Raw genomic sequence first — 16,130 nt, forward strand, 5'->3', positions numbered from 1 at the left:
CTTGCACCTCCTGCGGTTGCAGGGGAAGGTGCCAGGAGTGGAGGTTGGGTTGATGGGGGGTGTGGATCTGACGAGGGAGTCACGGAGGGAGTGGTCTTTACGGAATGCTGATAGGGGAGGGGAGGGAAATATATCCTTGGTGGTGGGGTCCGTTTGGACCCCACCACCAAGGTGTCATAATAATCAAGAAGAGGTAAATTCCCTCTGCAAAGAAATTGGTAGCTCCAGGTCATCCATCTAGCCATAAAGTTCCCTTTAGATACTCCTTAAAATGTCGCTCAAGCTTTCTAATCACATTCTGGTTCAATGCTAATTTACACCTTATTTTTCACCTGCACCATGCTATGCAAGCCGAATTATCCTGGTCAGCATTCATCCCTCAATAGACAATATCTACACAGACTATCTAGCCCTTTGCTGACTACTTCTTGTGATACCTTACTGTGTTGAAAATGTGTTGCTGGAAAAGCGCAGCAGGTCAGGCAGCATCCAAGGAGCAGGAGAATCGACATTTCGGGCATGAGCTCTTCTTCAGGAATGAGGAAAGTGTGTCCAGCAGGCTAAGATAAAAGGTAGGGAGGACTGACTTGGGGGAGGGGTGTTCCCTTGAAGAAGGGCTCATGCCCGAAACGTCGAATCTCCTGCTCCTTGGATACTGCCTGACCTGCTGCGCTTTTCCAGCAACATATTTTCAGCTCTGATCTCCAGCCCTCACTTTCTCCTCGAATACCTTACTCTGTGCAAACTGGTTACCATGTTTTCTTTAAGATATCTTGATAACAGGAATATAATTGATATGTGTATTCACATGGTGACACAGTGGTTAACACTGCTGCCTCACAGTGCCAGGGACCAGAGTTTGATTCTTACTTCAGACAACAGTCCATGTGCAGTTTCCACATTCTCTCCATCGGGTGCTCCAATCTCCTCCCACAATCCAAACATGTGCAGGCTAGGTGAATTTGCTGGACTTATTTGCCCAATAGTGTCCAGGGATGTGCAGACTAGATGAATTGGCCATGTAAATGTGGGTTGCAGAGATAGGGGTAATAAGTCTGAGAATGTGTAAAGGGTATAAGCAGATAGGGAAAGAGTTAAGTTCTGAGTTTTGTGAAAAAGAGGTTCATGTGAGCATGAATCAGATCAGATAAGAACTTACAGTTAGCAATGGGGTGCTGGAGGCAAGGGTAATCAGTTAACAAGGTGGAAAAGCATTCATTATGCAGAGCCATTTAACAATATTGGAAGCATTCAGTATGTAAGGTCAGTTTAATAAGGTGAGAAGTATTCATTTTGTGAAGCCAGTTAAGGTGAAGACCATTCAATGTGTTTCACCGGATGGCTTAATCTTTACTACTGACACCCTCTGATTGTTACAGTCACCCAATCAATATGTATGTTGCCTTATATGGATGCCTCTCCCTATAAAATGACTATATAATTCATTAAGAAACTGCTCTTCCAAATAAGATTGAGAACTCGGTCCCTTCGTTCAATCGCTCTCTATTCTATGGATTGCTCAAACCTTAATTAGTTCAATCGAGAGACACAGTTTTGCAAGTGCACTGGCAGGCAGAGGTTCAAATCCTCTGTGCTGCATTGGGGGGGTTGTAATTGAGGTTTGAGTCCTCTGCGCAGTACTGGGGTTTGAGTTCCTGGGGTGGGTGTAATTGAGATTTAAGTTTAATCAGTGGGTTTAAGTGAGGTTCAAATCCTCTGCACTGTGCTGGGATTCAAGCTCTCTGTGTTTAAGCGGGGTTCGTGTTCTCTGTGTTTAAGTGGGGTTCAAGTCCTCGTGAGGAGTAAAGTGAGAAAGGGATTAAAGTCCTCTAGTAGCAAAATTTGAGGCTCTGAGAGTCTTTGTTCTGGGTGAAAAGTGGCCTGGATTGCAGCATCATGTGGTCCACTGCAAGGGCTTTCTCTTTTTATAAGAGTACTTCCAGTGAGAGGATGCAAAAAAAATCAGAAACGCTGAAATTAAGGTTGTACTAATATTTGGGTTGAGAAAGGAAAGTTTCAACGTACATTGTTGAAAATGTGTTGCTGGAAAAACGCAGGTCAGGCAGCATCCAAGGAGCAGGAGAATCGATGTTTTGGGCATGAACCCTTCTTCAGGAATGAGGAAAGTGTGCCAAGCAGGCTAAGATAAAAGGTAGGGAGGAGGGACTTGGGGGAGGGGCGTTGGAAATGCGATATAGGCGGAAGATGAGGTCCTCTTCCTCCAGCCGTCGTGTTGCTATGGTCTGGCAATGGAGGAGTCCAAGGACCTGCATGTCCTTGGTGGAGTGGGAGGGGGAGTTGAAGTGTTGAGCCACGGGTGGTTGGGTTGGTTGGTCCGGGTGCCCCAGAGGTGTTCTCTGAAACGTTCCACAAGTAGACGGCCTGTCTCCCCAATATAAAGGAGGCCACATCGGTGAAAAAGCATTCATTATAGAGCTATTTAATGATATTGGAAGCATTTAGTATGTACGGTCAGTTTAACAAGGTGAGAGGTATTCACTATGTGAAGCTAGTTAAGGTGAATGTTATACATTCATTGTGTAACACGAGATGGCTTCATCCATGCTACTGGCACTCGCTGATTGTAACAGTTACCCAATCAATATGTATGTTGCCTTATCTGGATGCTCTTCCCTCTAAGTTGACTATATAATTCAGTAAGACACCGCCCTTCTAGAAAAGACTGAGAACTCATTTCCCTGCACACAAGGGTGATCGTTCTCTCTCCCTCCAGGGAGGAGAATAAAGATGAAGGAGGTAAAACTATGTTGTGTCTCTGAGCGTTTTGATTTGACCGGGGGGGGAGCAGGAGGAAACGGATGACAGGTCTGGGTGGGAACCTCTTCAGAGGGTCAGTGCAGACCCAATGGGCTGAATGGCCTTGATCTGCACTGTAAGGATTTTATGATTTACTGATAAGTCAAGAACTAAAGGAACCAAGCCATTAAACAGCAGCAGCTGCTGAAACAGAACTTCAAAAACAAACATTTTTTTCAGGAATGTTTTTGTATTTGTAAAAGTGCTTGTAATGTCCCATGTGTGAAGTAAAACAGGAGATAAATAAATACATTAAAGCAAAAAGATAAAATCTCGGAGGTACCTGTAAAGAAAAACAAGCTGTAAAATTTTCTACAAGGTTAGAAAACAAATTTGGCACAAAGGAGTCTTGGAAGTTGAATACACATTCACTAATTGTGAAGCACTCACATCAGGGATGCTCAAAAAGTCAAAATTAAAACGTGTTATCTTGGAAGATTATGGGGCTGGAAGAAGAGGGATGGGGGCAAGACCATCAAGGGATTTATGCAGAGCACGCGGAAAAATAGGAGTCAAAGCAAACTCTCTCCATTCATGTTTACTCCTCCTTCAGGGAGCTGTATCATCTATACATGCTCCTCTTCCTTATGCCTTTATAATTTGGAAAGAAGCATTAGAACTTTAAATGCAAGGTTTGCAAGCCAATGTATGTCAGTGAACACAGGGCTGCTTGATAAATGAGACCTTGTTTGTGTTAGGGTTCATGCAAGAGATGTCTCAAGCTTACATAAAAGTAGTGGAAGGGAAGCTGGGCAGCAGTGCTTTCCAATAAACAAGTCCAGTCAGTAACAAAAGCCTGATGAGAGTTTCAGGAATAGATTAATTGAATTGGACAGGGTCATGGAAATAGGTTATCTTAATTACGGCATTGATACATGCTTGGGTGTCATCTTGGAGCCACTTATGACACTATAGTCTGGTACAGCCTCAAATGATAGTCACTGATTCTGTCCAATTTCCTGACAAGGGGATTGAGTTTGCAATAGGGACCAAATTGCCACTAGTTTGGTTACTCATTATATGGAATAATCAGTGTTGAATGTCAGTCAACCATCCTAGCAATTTAGACACTGTAAATGAGTTGAGGGAAGTGGAGAATTTGTAGAGCTGGGTGTTGACAACATATATATGAAAAGTAGCACCATGCTTTCAGATGTCAGAAAAGAGGTAGCAGATTCACAACTGTTACCAAGCAAGTTATGGCCATTGTTCCAATGAGCATCTTACCTGATGCCATTTTCCTGCCTTTTCTCTGGAACCCTGCACATTGTACTTTTTCATGGAAACATCTATCTTACTTTTGAGGCATCTTCGTAATGTTAAAAGATTAAATGGGAGCATCTCTCTGGACATTAATGTAATATTAAAGGGTTAAATTACACTAGCTGAACATCCTGGAAGTGGGTGGGGACGACATTCATACAGGAATGTGGATGATTCCCACTCCATTAATACAGTCATTTGCTATTACTCCCCTATTATCAAATTAAACTATCATTCAACCGCTTCCATTCAGAAATGCTTTCACAGCCATCCCCCGAAGCTAGGGCATATCAAACCTACATTGTCTTGGGGAATCACGGAGTCAGGAAATCGCTTGCATAATGATTACCCAGGATTAGGGCATTTACATTATCTCAGAGGAGGATCTCATCCTACCATTGTACCTGGGTTAGCATGTGACTGTTAGGGAGTAGCTGGGGGTTTATCTTCAGTGGCAGGTGACGGTGAGGGAGTGGCCAGAGTACATGTAAGCATTACCAACTGACCTGTAAAAAGGGGATGTATTTTTTTTGTTTTGGGCCTCTTTGACTCGACTTTGCATGGCTGCGAGGAGGGTCAAAGGGGTCAACTAGTTGTACAGGCTTTAATAAACTTTAACTATTTGCAAAAGTTGGTGGGTGCAAATTGCATCTCGTGTATGAAACCTCAGTAAAAGAACTTAACATCTTAATTGAACTTACCTCCATCACACTCTCAGGCAGTTCACTGCAGTTCCTAATCACTTGCTGCACGAAAAAAAAATCTTTCCCTCATATCACCTATGCATCTTTCGGAAGTTGATTTAAATCTATGTCATCTCGTTCTCAATCAGTTCATGAGGAAGAACATTTTCTCCCCATTTTTTCTATCGAGACCTCTCATGATTTTGATCACTTCAACCACATCTCCTCTCAGCCTTTATCTCTCCAAATTCTGCCACCTTCTCCAATCTATCTTCATAACTGAAATTCCTCATCACTGGAACCATTCCCATAAACCTCTTCCACACACTTTCCATCATATCTTTCTTAAGGTGCACTGCCCACAACTGGATGCAATACTCCTGCTGAAGTTGGACGAGCATCTTCTAGATATTCAACATAAATCTGACTTTTTACTCTCCGCCTCATTAATAAAACCAGGGATACAGAATGATGTACTTACCGCTCTCAACTGGCACTGCCACACTTTATAACTATGCATACACACAAGAAAAAGAGCCCTCTGTTCCTGCACTCCCTTTGGAGTAACAGACCCCACTTTCTACTGTATCTGTACATTCTTCCTACCAAAAGGTTTACCTCTTACTTCTCCTGACTAAGGGAACACTTAGGATGCAGCGATCATAATATGGTAGAGTTTGGTCTGAAAGAGAGAAGACAATATCAGATGTAATGGTGTTACGTTAAATAAAGGTAACTACAGGGGCATGATAGAGGAACTGACAAAAATCGGACTAGAGTCAGAACCTAACGGGGAAGACAGTGGAGCAACAATGGCAGGAGTTTCTGGGTGTAATTGGGGACACAGTTCATCCCAAAGAAAATAAAGATTATGAGGGGCGGGGGGGAATTAGACAGTTATGGCTGACAAAGCAAGACAGGAAATGTATCAAAGAAAAAGAGGGAGCCTATAAAGTGGCCAAGAGCACTGAGAAATCAGAAGACAGGGAAGACTACAAAACAAACAGAGGATGACAAAGAGAGAAATAAGAAAGGACAGCATCAAATATGAAGGTAGGCTAACCAGTAATATTAGAAATGATAGTAAAAGTTTATTTTAATACATAAGAAACAAAACGAGAGGCAAAAGCAGACACTGGGCCACTCCAAATTGATGCTGGAAGGCTAGTGATGGGAGATAATGAAACAGCTGAAGAACGTAATAAGTACTTTGCATCAGTCTTCACAGTGGAAGACATCAGTAATATCCCAACAATTAAGGAGAGTTGAGTATGGTAGCCATTACAAAAGAGAAAGTGCTAGAAAAGTTAAAAGGTCTAAAAATTGATCAACCTCCTGGCCCTAATGGGCTACATCCTCGAGTTCTGAGGGATGTGGCTGAGGAAATAGTGGAGGCGTTGGTTGTGATCTTTCAAAAGTCACTGAAGTCAGGAAAGTCCCAGATGATTGGAAAATCGCTGTTGTAACCCCCTTATTAAAGGAAGGATGAAGACAAAAGGTGGAAAATTATAGACAAATTAGCCTAACCTTGGTTGTTGGTAAAATTCTAGAATCCGTTGTTAAGGATGAGATTTCTAAATTCTTGGAAGTACAGGGTCGGATTAGAACAAGTCAGCAGATTTAGTGTGGGGAGGTCGTGCCTGACAAACCTGTGGAATTCTTTGAAGAGGTAACAAGTATAATCCAAGGAAACCAGTGGATGTTATCTATCTACACTTTCAAAAGGCCTCTGATAAGGTGTTTCATGAGAGGCTGCTGAGTAAGGTGAGAGCCCATGGTGTTCAAAGTGAGCTACTGGCATGGATTGAGGATTGGCTGTCTGACAGAAAGCAGAGAGTCAGGATAAAAGATTCTTTTTTCAGAATGGCAGCTGGTGACAAGTGGTGTTCCACAGGGTTCAGTGTTGGGGCCACAGCTGTTCACTTTATAAATTAATGATCTGGATGAAGGGATTGAGGGCATTCTGGCCAAGTTTGCCAATGATACCAAGTTAGGTGGACAGGCAGGCAGTACTGAGGAAGTGGGGAGGCTGCAGAAAGATTTAAACAATTTAGGAGAGTGGTCCAGGAAATGGCTGATGAAATTCAACATGAGCAAATGTGAGGTCTTGCACTTGGAAAAAAAGACTACAAGCATGGACTATTTTCTAAACAGTGAAAAAATTCATAAAGCCGAAGTATAAAGGGTAGTGGTAGTCCAGGATTCTTTAAAGGTTAAACTTGCAGATTCAATCTGTGATTAAGAAAGCAAATGTAATGTTTGTCATTTATCTCAAGAGGGTTGAAATGTAAAAGCAGCAATGTGCTTCTGAGACTTAATAAAGCTCCAGTTAGGTTCCATTTAGAATACTGTGTCCAATTTTGGGTTCCACACCTCAGAAAGGATATACTGGCACCGGAGCATGTCGAGCGAAGATTCACACGGATGATCCCTGGAATGGTAGGCCTAACATAAGATAAACAGCTCAGGATACGGGATTATACTCATTAGAGTTTAGAAGGTTAAGGGGATATCTAATAGAAACGTACAAGATAATGCATGGCTTAGAAAGGGTGGGAAGGTGTTTCCGTTAGGTGGGAAGACCAGGACCTGTGGGCACAGCCTTACAATTAGGGGGAGTAAATTTAGAACAGAAATAAGAAGACATTTCTTCAGCCAGAAAGTGGTGGGCCTGTGGAATTCATTGCCACGGAGTGCAGCGGAGGCCGGGCATTAAACGTCTTCAAGGCAGAGATTGATAAATTCTTGATCTCGCAAGAAATTAAGGGCTACAGGGAGAGTGCAGGTAAGTGGAGTTGAAATGCTCAGCCATGATTAAATGGTGGAGTGGACTTGCTGGGCCAAATAGCCTTACTTGCACTCCTGTGTTATGGTCTTGTGGACCTCATCTGCCACCTGATGTACTCACTGCATCAATATATACATCTTTGTCTTATTGAGGTCCTAAACTATATTCCTCCATTTACAATACTTGCAAAGTTCTTTCAATTAGCAGGTATTAAAAAATGTGCATTAAACTGCAATGTCTAGCTCAGTAAAATACTATCAGCAAAAGCTATCAACCCTCCCACATCTGAAAGTGAGTGAAAAAACACGGGACCCAGGGACCCACCAAGAATGGTGCCTGAACAACATATTTTTAAAAATTCATTCATAACTCATTGGCACTACTATTTAGGCTAGTATTCATTGATGATCCTTAATTACACTGAGTTAGGTAAACAGATTGTTGTGGGTCTGGTGTCACATGTGGGCCAAACAAGCATAGCCAATACTAAACTAGATAGGTTTTTACAACAATTGACAGCAGCTACACAGTTGCCATTTTGCAAGGTTTCTATTCCTAATTTCTAATAAATTAGAATTTCACCATCTACCATGGTGGGATTTAAGCCCATATCCCATAAAATTACTCTGGGTTTTTCTACTACTAATCCAGTGGCATGACCATTATGTCACTGCTTCCTCAATCATCCATTATTCTTTCTCGTCATTTAGCTACTTTTGTATCCATGTTGTTACTACCTTTTTTTATTCTAACTTTGCTGAAAAAGGTTCTCAAGTGGTAGTGAATCAAACGTCTTCTGGAAGTCCATGTACAATGTGACCATTTCTGTTACCACATCTAAAAGCTCCAGTAAGTTAATTGAATATTATTTTCCCAAATGAAATCCATGTTTGCTCTCTTTAGTTAATCCACATTGACAATGTGACTATTAATTTTGCCCATAATTATTGTCTAAGCTTCCGAAAGCAAAGATGACTAGTCTAATTGCTGAGCTTATCTCTGCATCATAGTTTGAACCTCAGGATAGTTTGCAATTCTCCAGCCTTCTGACATCACCCGAGTCTAAGGAAGACTGAAAAATGAATACTAGTAATTCTTCAATTCCCACCCTCACCTGCTTCAGCATCATTGTAAAACTTGCCAACTTTATGTGCCAATAGCCTATCCAAAACCTCAGCCTTACAAATTTTAAATTCCTTATGTCTGCGTTTCCTGCATTTTTACCAAGGCCTGGGTACCATCTTCCTCCCTGAAGGGCCAATGCAAATATAAATATTTGTTTAATATTTCAGTCAAGACCTCTGCATTTATACGCAAATTCTTTTCTGGCTCCTAATCAGCTCAATTTCTTCTTCTGCTTCCCTTTTACTAATTGTGTACACAGAAAACTTTGGGATTCCTTTTCGTGTTCACTGCAAGTTTCTTTCAATACTCCCTCTTGGCCCTTATTTGCCTTTTCATCATCCTTCTGAAGCTTACATCTTCAGCCTGAGGGTTCTCAAGTGTAATTTCTAACTTACATGCCCGAAGCACATATTACCTTTTATCACAATATCTATCTTGTCATTCAGAGACCTTTGGATTTGTTTGCCTGATCTTCCCTTTGGGGGAAACATACCTTAACTGTTTGTGAACCACCTATTCTTTGAGAGCAGGCCATTGATCAACTACCATTTCTTCTGTCAATCTTTGATTCCAATTTATTTAACCCATCTCCTGACAGATGGCAAATAGGTGTTAGCCAAGAACAAAAATAGGAATAGAAGCCTTGACAGGTTCACTCCCTGGCGACAAATTTCTTTGGTTTGCAAAGATTGTATATTCTGGCCAATATTAATCCCTCAACCAACACTATAAACAACATAAAATTTAATTATTAAATTAATAACTCGCTATGCTTCTGCAAAATTATGCTGTTTGAAAATTGATGTCATATTTTGGTGACAAGGGACAAATTAATAGCAAATAAAAATAGAAACTGCTGGAAAACCTCAGCAGGTCTGGAGGTATCTGTGGAGAGACATCAGAGTTAACATTTTGGGTCCAGTGACCTTTCTTCAGTACAGTTGACCTGAAACGTTAACTGATTTCTCTCCACAGAACTTGCCAGGCCTGCTAAGTTTTTCCAGTAATTTTTGTTTTTGTTTCCAAGTTCCAGCATGCACAATTATTTTGGGTTTTTTTTGCCAATTGTTAATAGAGTTGGCAACACAAATCAAGAACATCTACCAAAGCGATGACAGCCAACGAGCTGTTTGATTGCAGAGGCAAGAAATCACCAAAGCAATTCAGACTGGCTTTCTGATTAATTTTCCAATCTTAAATATGAAATGAGTCAAGTCGTTCAGATGATGTTTTCTGCATTTTGAACTTCTCACTTTAAGATCCTTTTCTCCCACATTCCTTAAAACTCTCCTCAGAAATTGAGGCACTTGGGAAGAAATTTGTGATATCTCAAGAACCTCTTCTATAAATGCAAGGTGATCACTAAGCCATTCAATAACAAGGAAAGCCGTAGCCAGTCCAATTCAGCTTACACTTCTCAGCAGAGATCACTGAAGCTGGTTTGATTTTTCTCCAATACAATGAAGACAATACTACATAATATCACTTCTACCCTAACTGGGGCAAGGTAAACACCACAGTCTTGATTCTCTTATTCTATTCAAATGAAGAGAAAAAAAACCTGACAATTCTTGAAGATCAACATAACAATTTCACAATCATCCCAATTTGATAGCTCATTTTATGTTTCATTTGTAGAAGCAACCCAGAACAGCAATTAGGACTTGTCATTCATTTGGTACTTCAATCATTCTAAATTCAGCTTTTGAATTTGACTAACAAGCAAGGGCTTGAACTCCCCAGTGTGATTCCAAAGCCTGATACCAGTCTCTTTGCTTCACACAATGCCTAGAGATCAGAAACTACACACAAAGCAAGGGGGAAATATCATGCAGGTGTCCCCAGATCACAATATGCCTCCTTATGGATCATTCCTAGTTATGTTTGATGCTGATGATATATGCTGCAGAGAATGATGAACAAATTTTCATCCTTCTCCCCAAACGCAAAATGAAATACAGTAAATATTGTACAGAGATGTAAAAACAAGTTATATCCAAATGGGAAGATAAATTCTACAATGGCATGATTGCAGCTATCACACTAATCAGGTTACTGCATTTAATGCTGAATTACAAATGCAGCTATGTCTGTATTTCTACACCAGACCTCAATACAGTAATGTGGGCTGTACACCTCCTGCTCAATGAAGAAACAGTCAAAATTTCTATTGCCCAACATAACAACACTCAAAATACAAAGTGATTTTAGATGCAATAATGAGGAAAACTGGGACAAATTGGAGATAAAAGCATATGTCTTTAAATCAACATTCCCAAACTGGATTGTCCTTAGTTAATATGAACAAGCATGAGAAGTAATTTTGATATTATAGTTATGCATTGCATAAACTCAAGAAATTCATAATCCATTTATTTAAAATATCTAGTCCCAGCTGGGAACTCTCTGACAGCGTATTGCTTAAACATAAGACAAACTTTGCAAACTGCACACATTTGAAGTAAACTAGATTCATCACCTCATTTCCCAATGCATCATGCTGCCTATACTATTAATTTGGTTTTACATATGTTTGGTTCATAGTTATTTATTCAATAATCAAACTGCGCAATACTAAACCAAACTAGGGCTATGAAAAGTTCATTTTGCTGATAGCTCAATCAGTAACACTCAACTCCATATTACAAAGTTTGCATCCTAATCCAAACATTTGAGTGCAAAAATCTAAGTTGACAACTGTCAACTTTCAAAGGTGGGCAGAAAATATTCTGATAAAAACGGGCAAGTTCATCATCCTAACTGGGCTGGTATTTAATTATTTGACCTACATCATGAAAACAAATGATCTGAGTATGATCACACCGTTACTTACAGAACATTGCTCTCTGTAAAATGGGTGCTGCAAATGACAACAGCAGCCACACTTCCAAGAGTACACAATTTGATGCAGCATACTTTGGAAAGCTGAGTTTGTGAAACATGTTACATAAACATGTCCTTCTTCGAGTCTTGTGTCAGTGAAAGATTAAGACTCAGCACGACCAACTATTGATCCAGTGAGGTGGGCAATTACTACTCTCTATCGAGGAGGCAAGCAATTCCGTTATTCTCTGCTTTAGATCGTTCCCTAATCCAACGCTTTACTGACAACCTGTTCAGGGGTCTAGCGGCGACGGGAAAGGGGGCAATCAACCAGAGGCCGGAGTTTCCATCGACCCCCTCTCCCTCCCCGGCCATGGGTTCTCGCCCCCTCCTGCCCCCCACCACCGCGATCCGGTCCTGAGTGCCCTCTGTCCCCGGTCCCAAGCTCCCCATCCCCCGGGGCCGGCCTCCCTCCCTCACTCCCCGGCCCTGGTCCCAGGGCCCCCTCACCTGGAGGATGACGCTCCGAATGAGCGCATTGACGGTGCCGCTGAAGGGGCTGCTGACGCCCTGGAAGCACCAGAGCACGATGCCACCCTTACTGAGGATGGTGAAGAAGTCGAGCATGGCGCGAGCTACCTCAGAACCATCCAGAATAATCCGGGGGAGAGGGACACGTCAGGACCACGGCGCGTCACTTCCCGGAGGACGCGTCACTTCCTGGAGACGGTCACCAGGCTCTGCAAGGAGGTGAATCTTTGTCTTCACTCCCCTGCACGGGAGGCTCACGCATTTCGCTGAAAAAAATTCCGCAATGTGATTTAAAACTATTTGTTCATCGTGTCCCCGATTTGAAAAGAAGAACCCCAAAGGTGGCGTGGTGATTGTAACAAAGTCAGCCAGTAGGACCTCATTGAATGAGTTCCCTGATTGGGAGATGCCGGTGTTGGGCTGGGGTGGATAAAGTTAAAAATCACACAACACCAGGTTATGGTCATCAGGTTGTTGAAGGAGCAGCGTTCCGAAAGCTAGTGCTTCCAATTAAACCTGACGGACTACAACCTGGTGTTTGATTTTTAACTTCTCCAATTGGGGTTGTTAACCAGTGCAATCAGGGAGCCCTGGCTGACAGATGTAAACAGGCATGCCAGAGGTTGTGTTAACCCTGAGAAAGCTGGAACAGAGTCGAGGATGTATAAATAGAGCATAACTTGGTGCTGGGATACTGGCTTTTGTGGAGCTATTTCCATGGCAACAAGCAAAAAGTACACTCCTGATGAAATTCACTTGCAACAGTTGTCTTTAAGATGAGGTAAGCATTTCTGGCATCATGCTTTTATTTGGGAAGCTTTTTTGGCTATTAGGAACCTAATTTGAGGCACCAGATACTAAAACCTTTCAAGAGTTGACAGATTTAGTAAAGGAAAATTGCAATGCCAAGCCTCCTAATTCTGAGATGCTATAATTTTTAACTTGGCAATTTGAGAATGCAGGAATCTGCATTGGGATTTTTGACCAGGTTAAGATCACTTTAGTTTAACCCTGAGTGAAATGCTGAGAAACCATTAGATATGTCTTTTAATGATGTAATCATGCAAAAAACATTTACTAGCTGAAGCCCAACTGGACTGCACAACTGACTTTATCAATTAAAAAAGAAATGGCAAGTGGAGCAAATTAATTATAGGGTATTCAAATGGAAGTGGACACCCTCACTAGCCCAACTGAGCTTGGGGAACACCATTTAAGTGAAGGCAATTACATTGCCTCACACAGGACATATCCTAAGCAGAGCTCCTTTAGATACACAGCGAAACCCCACACAACGCCAAGCCTCAACCAAACAATTATAATTTTATTCAGGATCTGGGCCAGCAGGTAAGAGACGGCAAGAGTCCCCCTCGACCTAAACTGAGTCAGTGATCTCAGGGGAGTATCCATGAGAGTGCAAATCCTCAGAAGTCCATGTACACCTGGCTTGGAACAGTTAAATTACTTAGCAACACCCAAATCTGAACCAATCAAAATACATATCCGGTTAAATAGTCACCTGATTTTAATGGAGGTTGATGTTGGAATAGATAGTAGAACCCCCTTTTTGATTTCCTGAAAAACCTCCTCCTCTGCTTTTGGTTGCACTTCAGTCCCACGCTCCTGATCTTTGGGCACCCAGTACGGAGGAGGTAGGGCAGGTCTGAAGACCTCCTCGTGGGTCTGCTCCTGGGCCTGGCCAAACTGGCCATCAACAGGTCCAGGCAGCAGGCCGTGGAGGGGGTCGTTAGGGCCGACTGCCTGCCCCTCTTCCGCGGTTACGTTAGAGCCCGGGTGTCCTTGGAGAAGGAGCACGCGGTGTCCACCAACACCCTGGAGTTGTTCAGGGAGAGGTGGGCGCCGCAGGGAGTGGAGTGCATCATTTCTCCCTCCAACTCTATTTTGATCTAGTCCCTACCCTCCCCTTCACTGTTTTGATCACACAGCACTGCCCTTTGATGTGAAGGGCAGTGTTTGTCACTGGCCACCCGGGTATTTTCCTATCTTCCTGATGGTGGAATTTGAATAAAGATTCGTGCACTTTGTGTCTTTCACTGTGTCTCACACCTGCACACACACACACACCATGGGGGCTTGGGAAAAAAATAAGCACTACCGCACTAAAAAAAAAGAAAAAAAAGGAAATAGATAGTAGAACCAGTCTTTTTAATCCATACCCTCTCCTTCACTGTTTTGATCACACAGCACTGCCCTTTGATGTGAAGGGCAGTGCTTGTCACTGGCCACTCAGGTAAAAAAAAGAAAAGAAAAAAAGAAATAAATAAAAAAAAGAAGAAAATAGAACCAGTCTTTAATAAAATTGGCTCTCATCTCCAACACTTAAATTTGCACAAGAGCTCAGCTAGATTGAGCACCTATACCTTTGCAGATTAAAGGTACAACTTCAGTTGTGGTCTCTTATGAGCAGCTGGTTCAGTTACCACTAATTGTAGTGAAGTCTCGGGCCCAAGCTTGATGTGACAAAATTAGTTGAGAAAGATTCATCTAGATTAGCTCAGCATTTTTCAAATAGAAAATAGCTTCCTGAATTAAGTTCTAATTAAATACTTGGATGATTTTCAGGAAGGTTTAGGAGTATCAAAGGTGTTAAGGCCACATTGCATGTTGACTAGGAAGCAGTTCCACAATTCTGCATGACTTGACAAATTTTTTTTTATTTCAAAAATATGCTTTATTCATAAATACTTTGATCTATACAACTGGACATGCCATATCAAAACAGAGTAATCATTCCTATTTACAGGTTGGTACGATTACATTTTGAGCTGAGGGCCAGCAGAGCTCAAATGACTGCGTGGGCCCCCTGTTCTTCTTAGGCAGGCAGATGTTACACGGTGGTCTTTCCCCATCGCGCCTTGGCGGCAGCTGCCCCAAGCTTCAGCTTGTCCCTCAACACGTAGTCCTGGACCTTGGAATGTGCCAGTCTGCAACACTCAGTCGGGGTCAACTCCTTCAGCTGGAAGATCAATAGGTTTCGGACCACCCAGTGGGCGTCCTTCACCGAGTTGATGATCCTCCAGGCGCAGTTGATGTTCGTCTCGGTGTGCGTCCCGGGAAACAGACCGTAGAGCACAGAGTCCCGTGTCACAGCACTGCTCGGGACGAACCTCAACAAACACCATTGCATTCCTCTCCAGACTTCCTCTGCATAGGCACATTCCAGAAGGAGGTGTATGACAGTCTTGTACCCCCCCGCAGCCGCTTCGAGGGCAGTGTGCGTTGCGGCAGAGAGTCCGGGCGTGCATAAAGGATCTCACAGGCAGAGCCCTTCTCACCACCAGCCAAACCATGTCTTGATGCTTGTTGGAAAGTTCTGGCGATGAGGCATTCTGCCAAATGACTTTGACAGTCTGCTCAGGGAACTGCTCGACAGGATCCGCCCTCTCCTTTTCCCGAAGGGTCTCAAGGACACTACGTGCTAACCACTTCCTGATGGACTTGTGGTCAAAGATGTTTTTCTTCATAAATTTCTCACGAAGGACAAGTGGTACGGAGCGGTCCAACTACTCGGAGCATTCCACGGCAGCGAGGCCAGGCCCATCCTTCGCAACACCAGAGACAGGTAGAACCTCAGTACGTAGTGACACTTGGTGTTTGCGTACCGGGGATCCACACAAAGCTTGATGCAGCCACACATAAAGGTGGCCATCAGGGTGAGGGTGGCATTGGGCGTGTTTTTTCCCCCATTGCACCGGTCTTTGTACATTGTGTCTCTTTGGACCCGGTCCATCTTTGATCTCCACATGAAGTGGAAGATGGCCCGGGTGACTGCGGCAGCACAGGTTCTGGGGATAGGCCAGACCTGTGCCACATATAACAATACGGAGAGTACCTCACACCTGATGACCAGGTTTTTCCCGGCGATGGAGAGCGACCCTTGCTCCCATCTGCCTAGTTTCTGTCTCATCTTCCTGATCCGCTCCTCCCAGGTCTTGGCACACGCCCCAACCCCCCCCGAACCAAATACCCAGCACCTTCAGGTGGTCAGTCCTGACGGTGAAGGGGATAGAGGATTGGTCGGCCCAGTTCCTGAAGAGCATGGCCTCGCTCTTGCCTCGGTTTACCTTGGCCCCCGAGAC

At 43.0% G+C, this 16,130-nt stretch overlaps 1 protein-coding gene across 4 annotated transcripts in view; it reads right to left on the reverse strand.

The window, feature by feature from the left end:
* srpra (SRP receptor subunit alpha) overlaps positions 1–12,203 on the reverse strand; it is a 67,864-nt gene extending 55,661 nt beyond the window's left edge. For 3 of the 4 annotated variants that reach the window (XM_043676898.1, XM_043676896.1, XM_043676895.1), the window contains exon 1: positions 12,010–12,203. In XM_043676898.1, coding sequence (XP_043532833.1) covers positions 12,010–12,126 — 117 coding nt within the window. In that variant the 5' untranslated portion in view covers positions 12,127–12,203. Of the gene's footprint in view, positions 1–11,509; positions 11,606–12,009 lie in introns of those variants that run through there. The other variant, XM_043676897.1, reaches the window with a different exon arrangement.
* Between the last annotated feature and the right edge of the window lie 3,927 nt (positions 12,204–16,130).

This window comes from Chiloscyllium plagiosum, chromosome 35 (genome assembly GCF_004010195.1).
Source record: "Chiloscyllium plagiosum isolate BGI_BamShark_2017 chromosome 35, ASM401019v2, whole genome shotgun sequence".
In the NCBI taxonomy this organism is placed as follows: Eukaryota; Metazoa; Chordata; class Chondrichthyes; order Orectolobiformes; family Hemiscylliidae; genus Chiloscyllium; species Chiloscyllium plagiosum.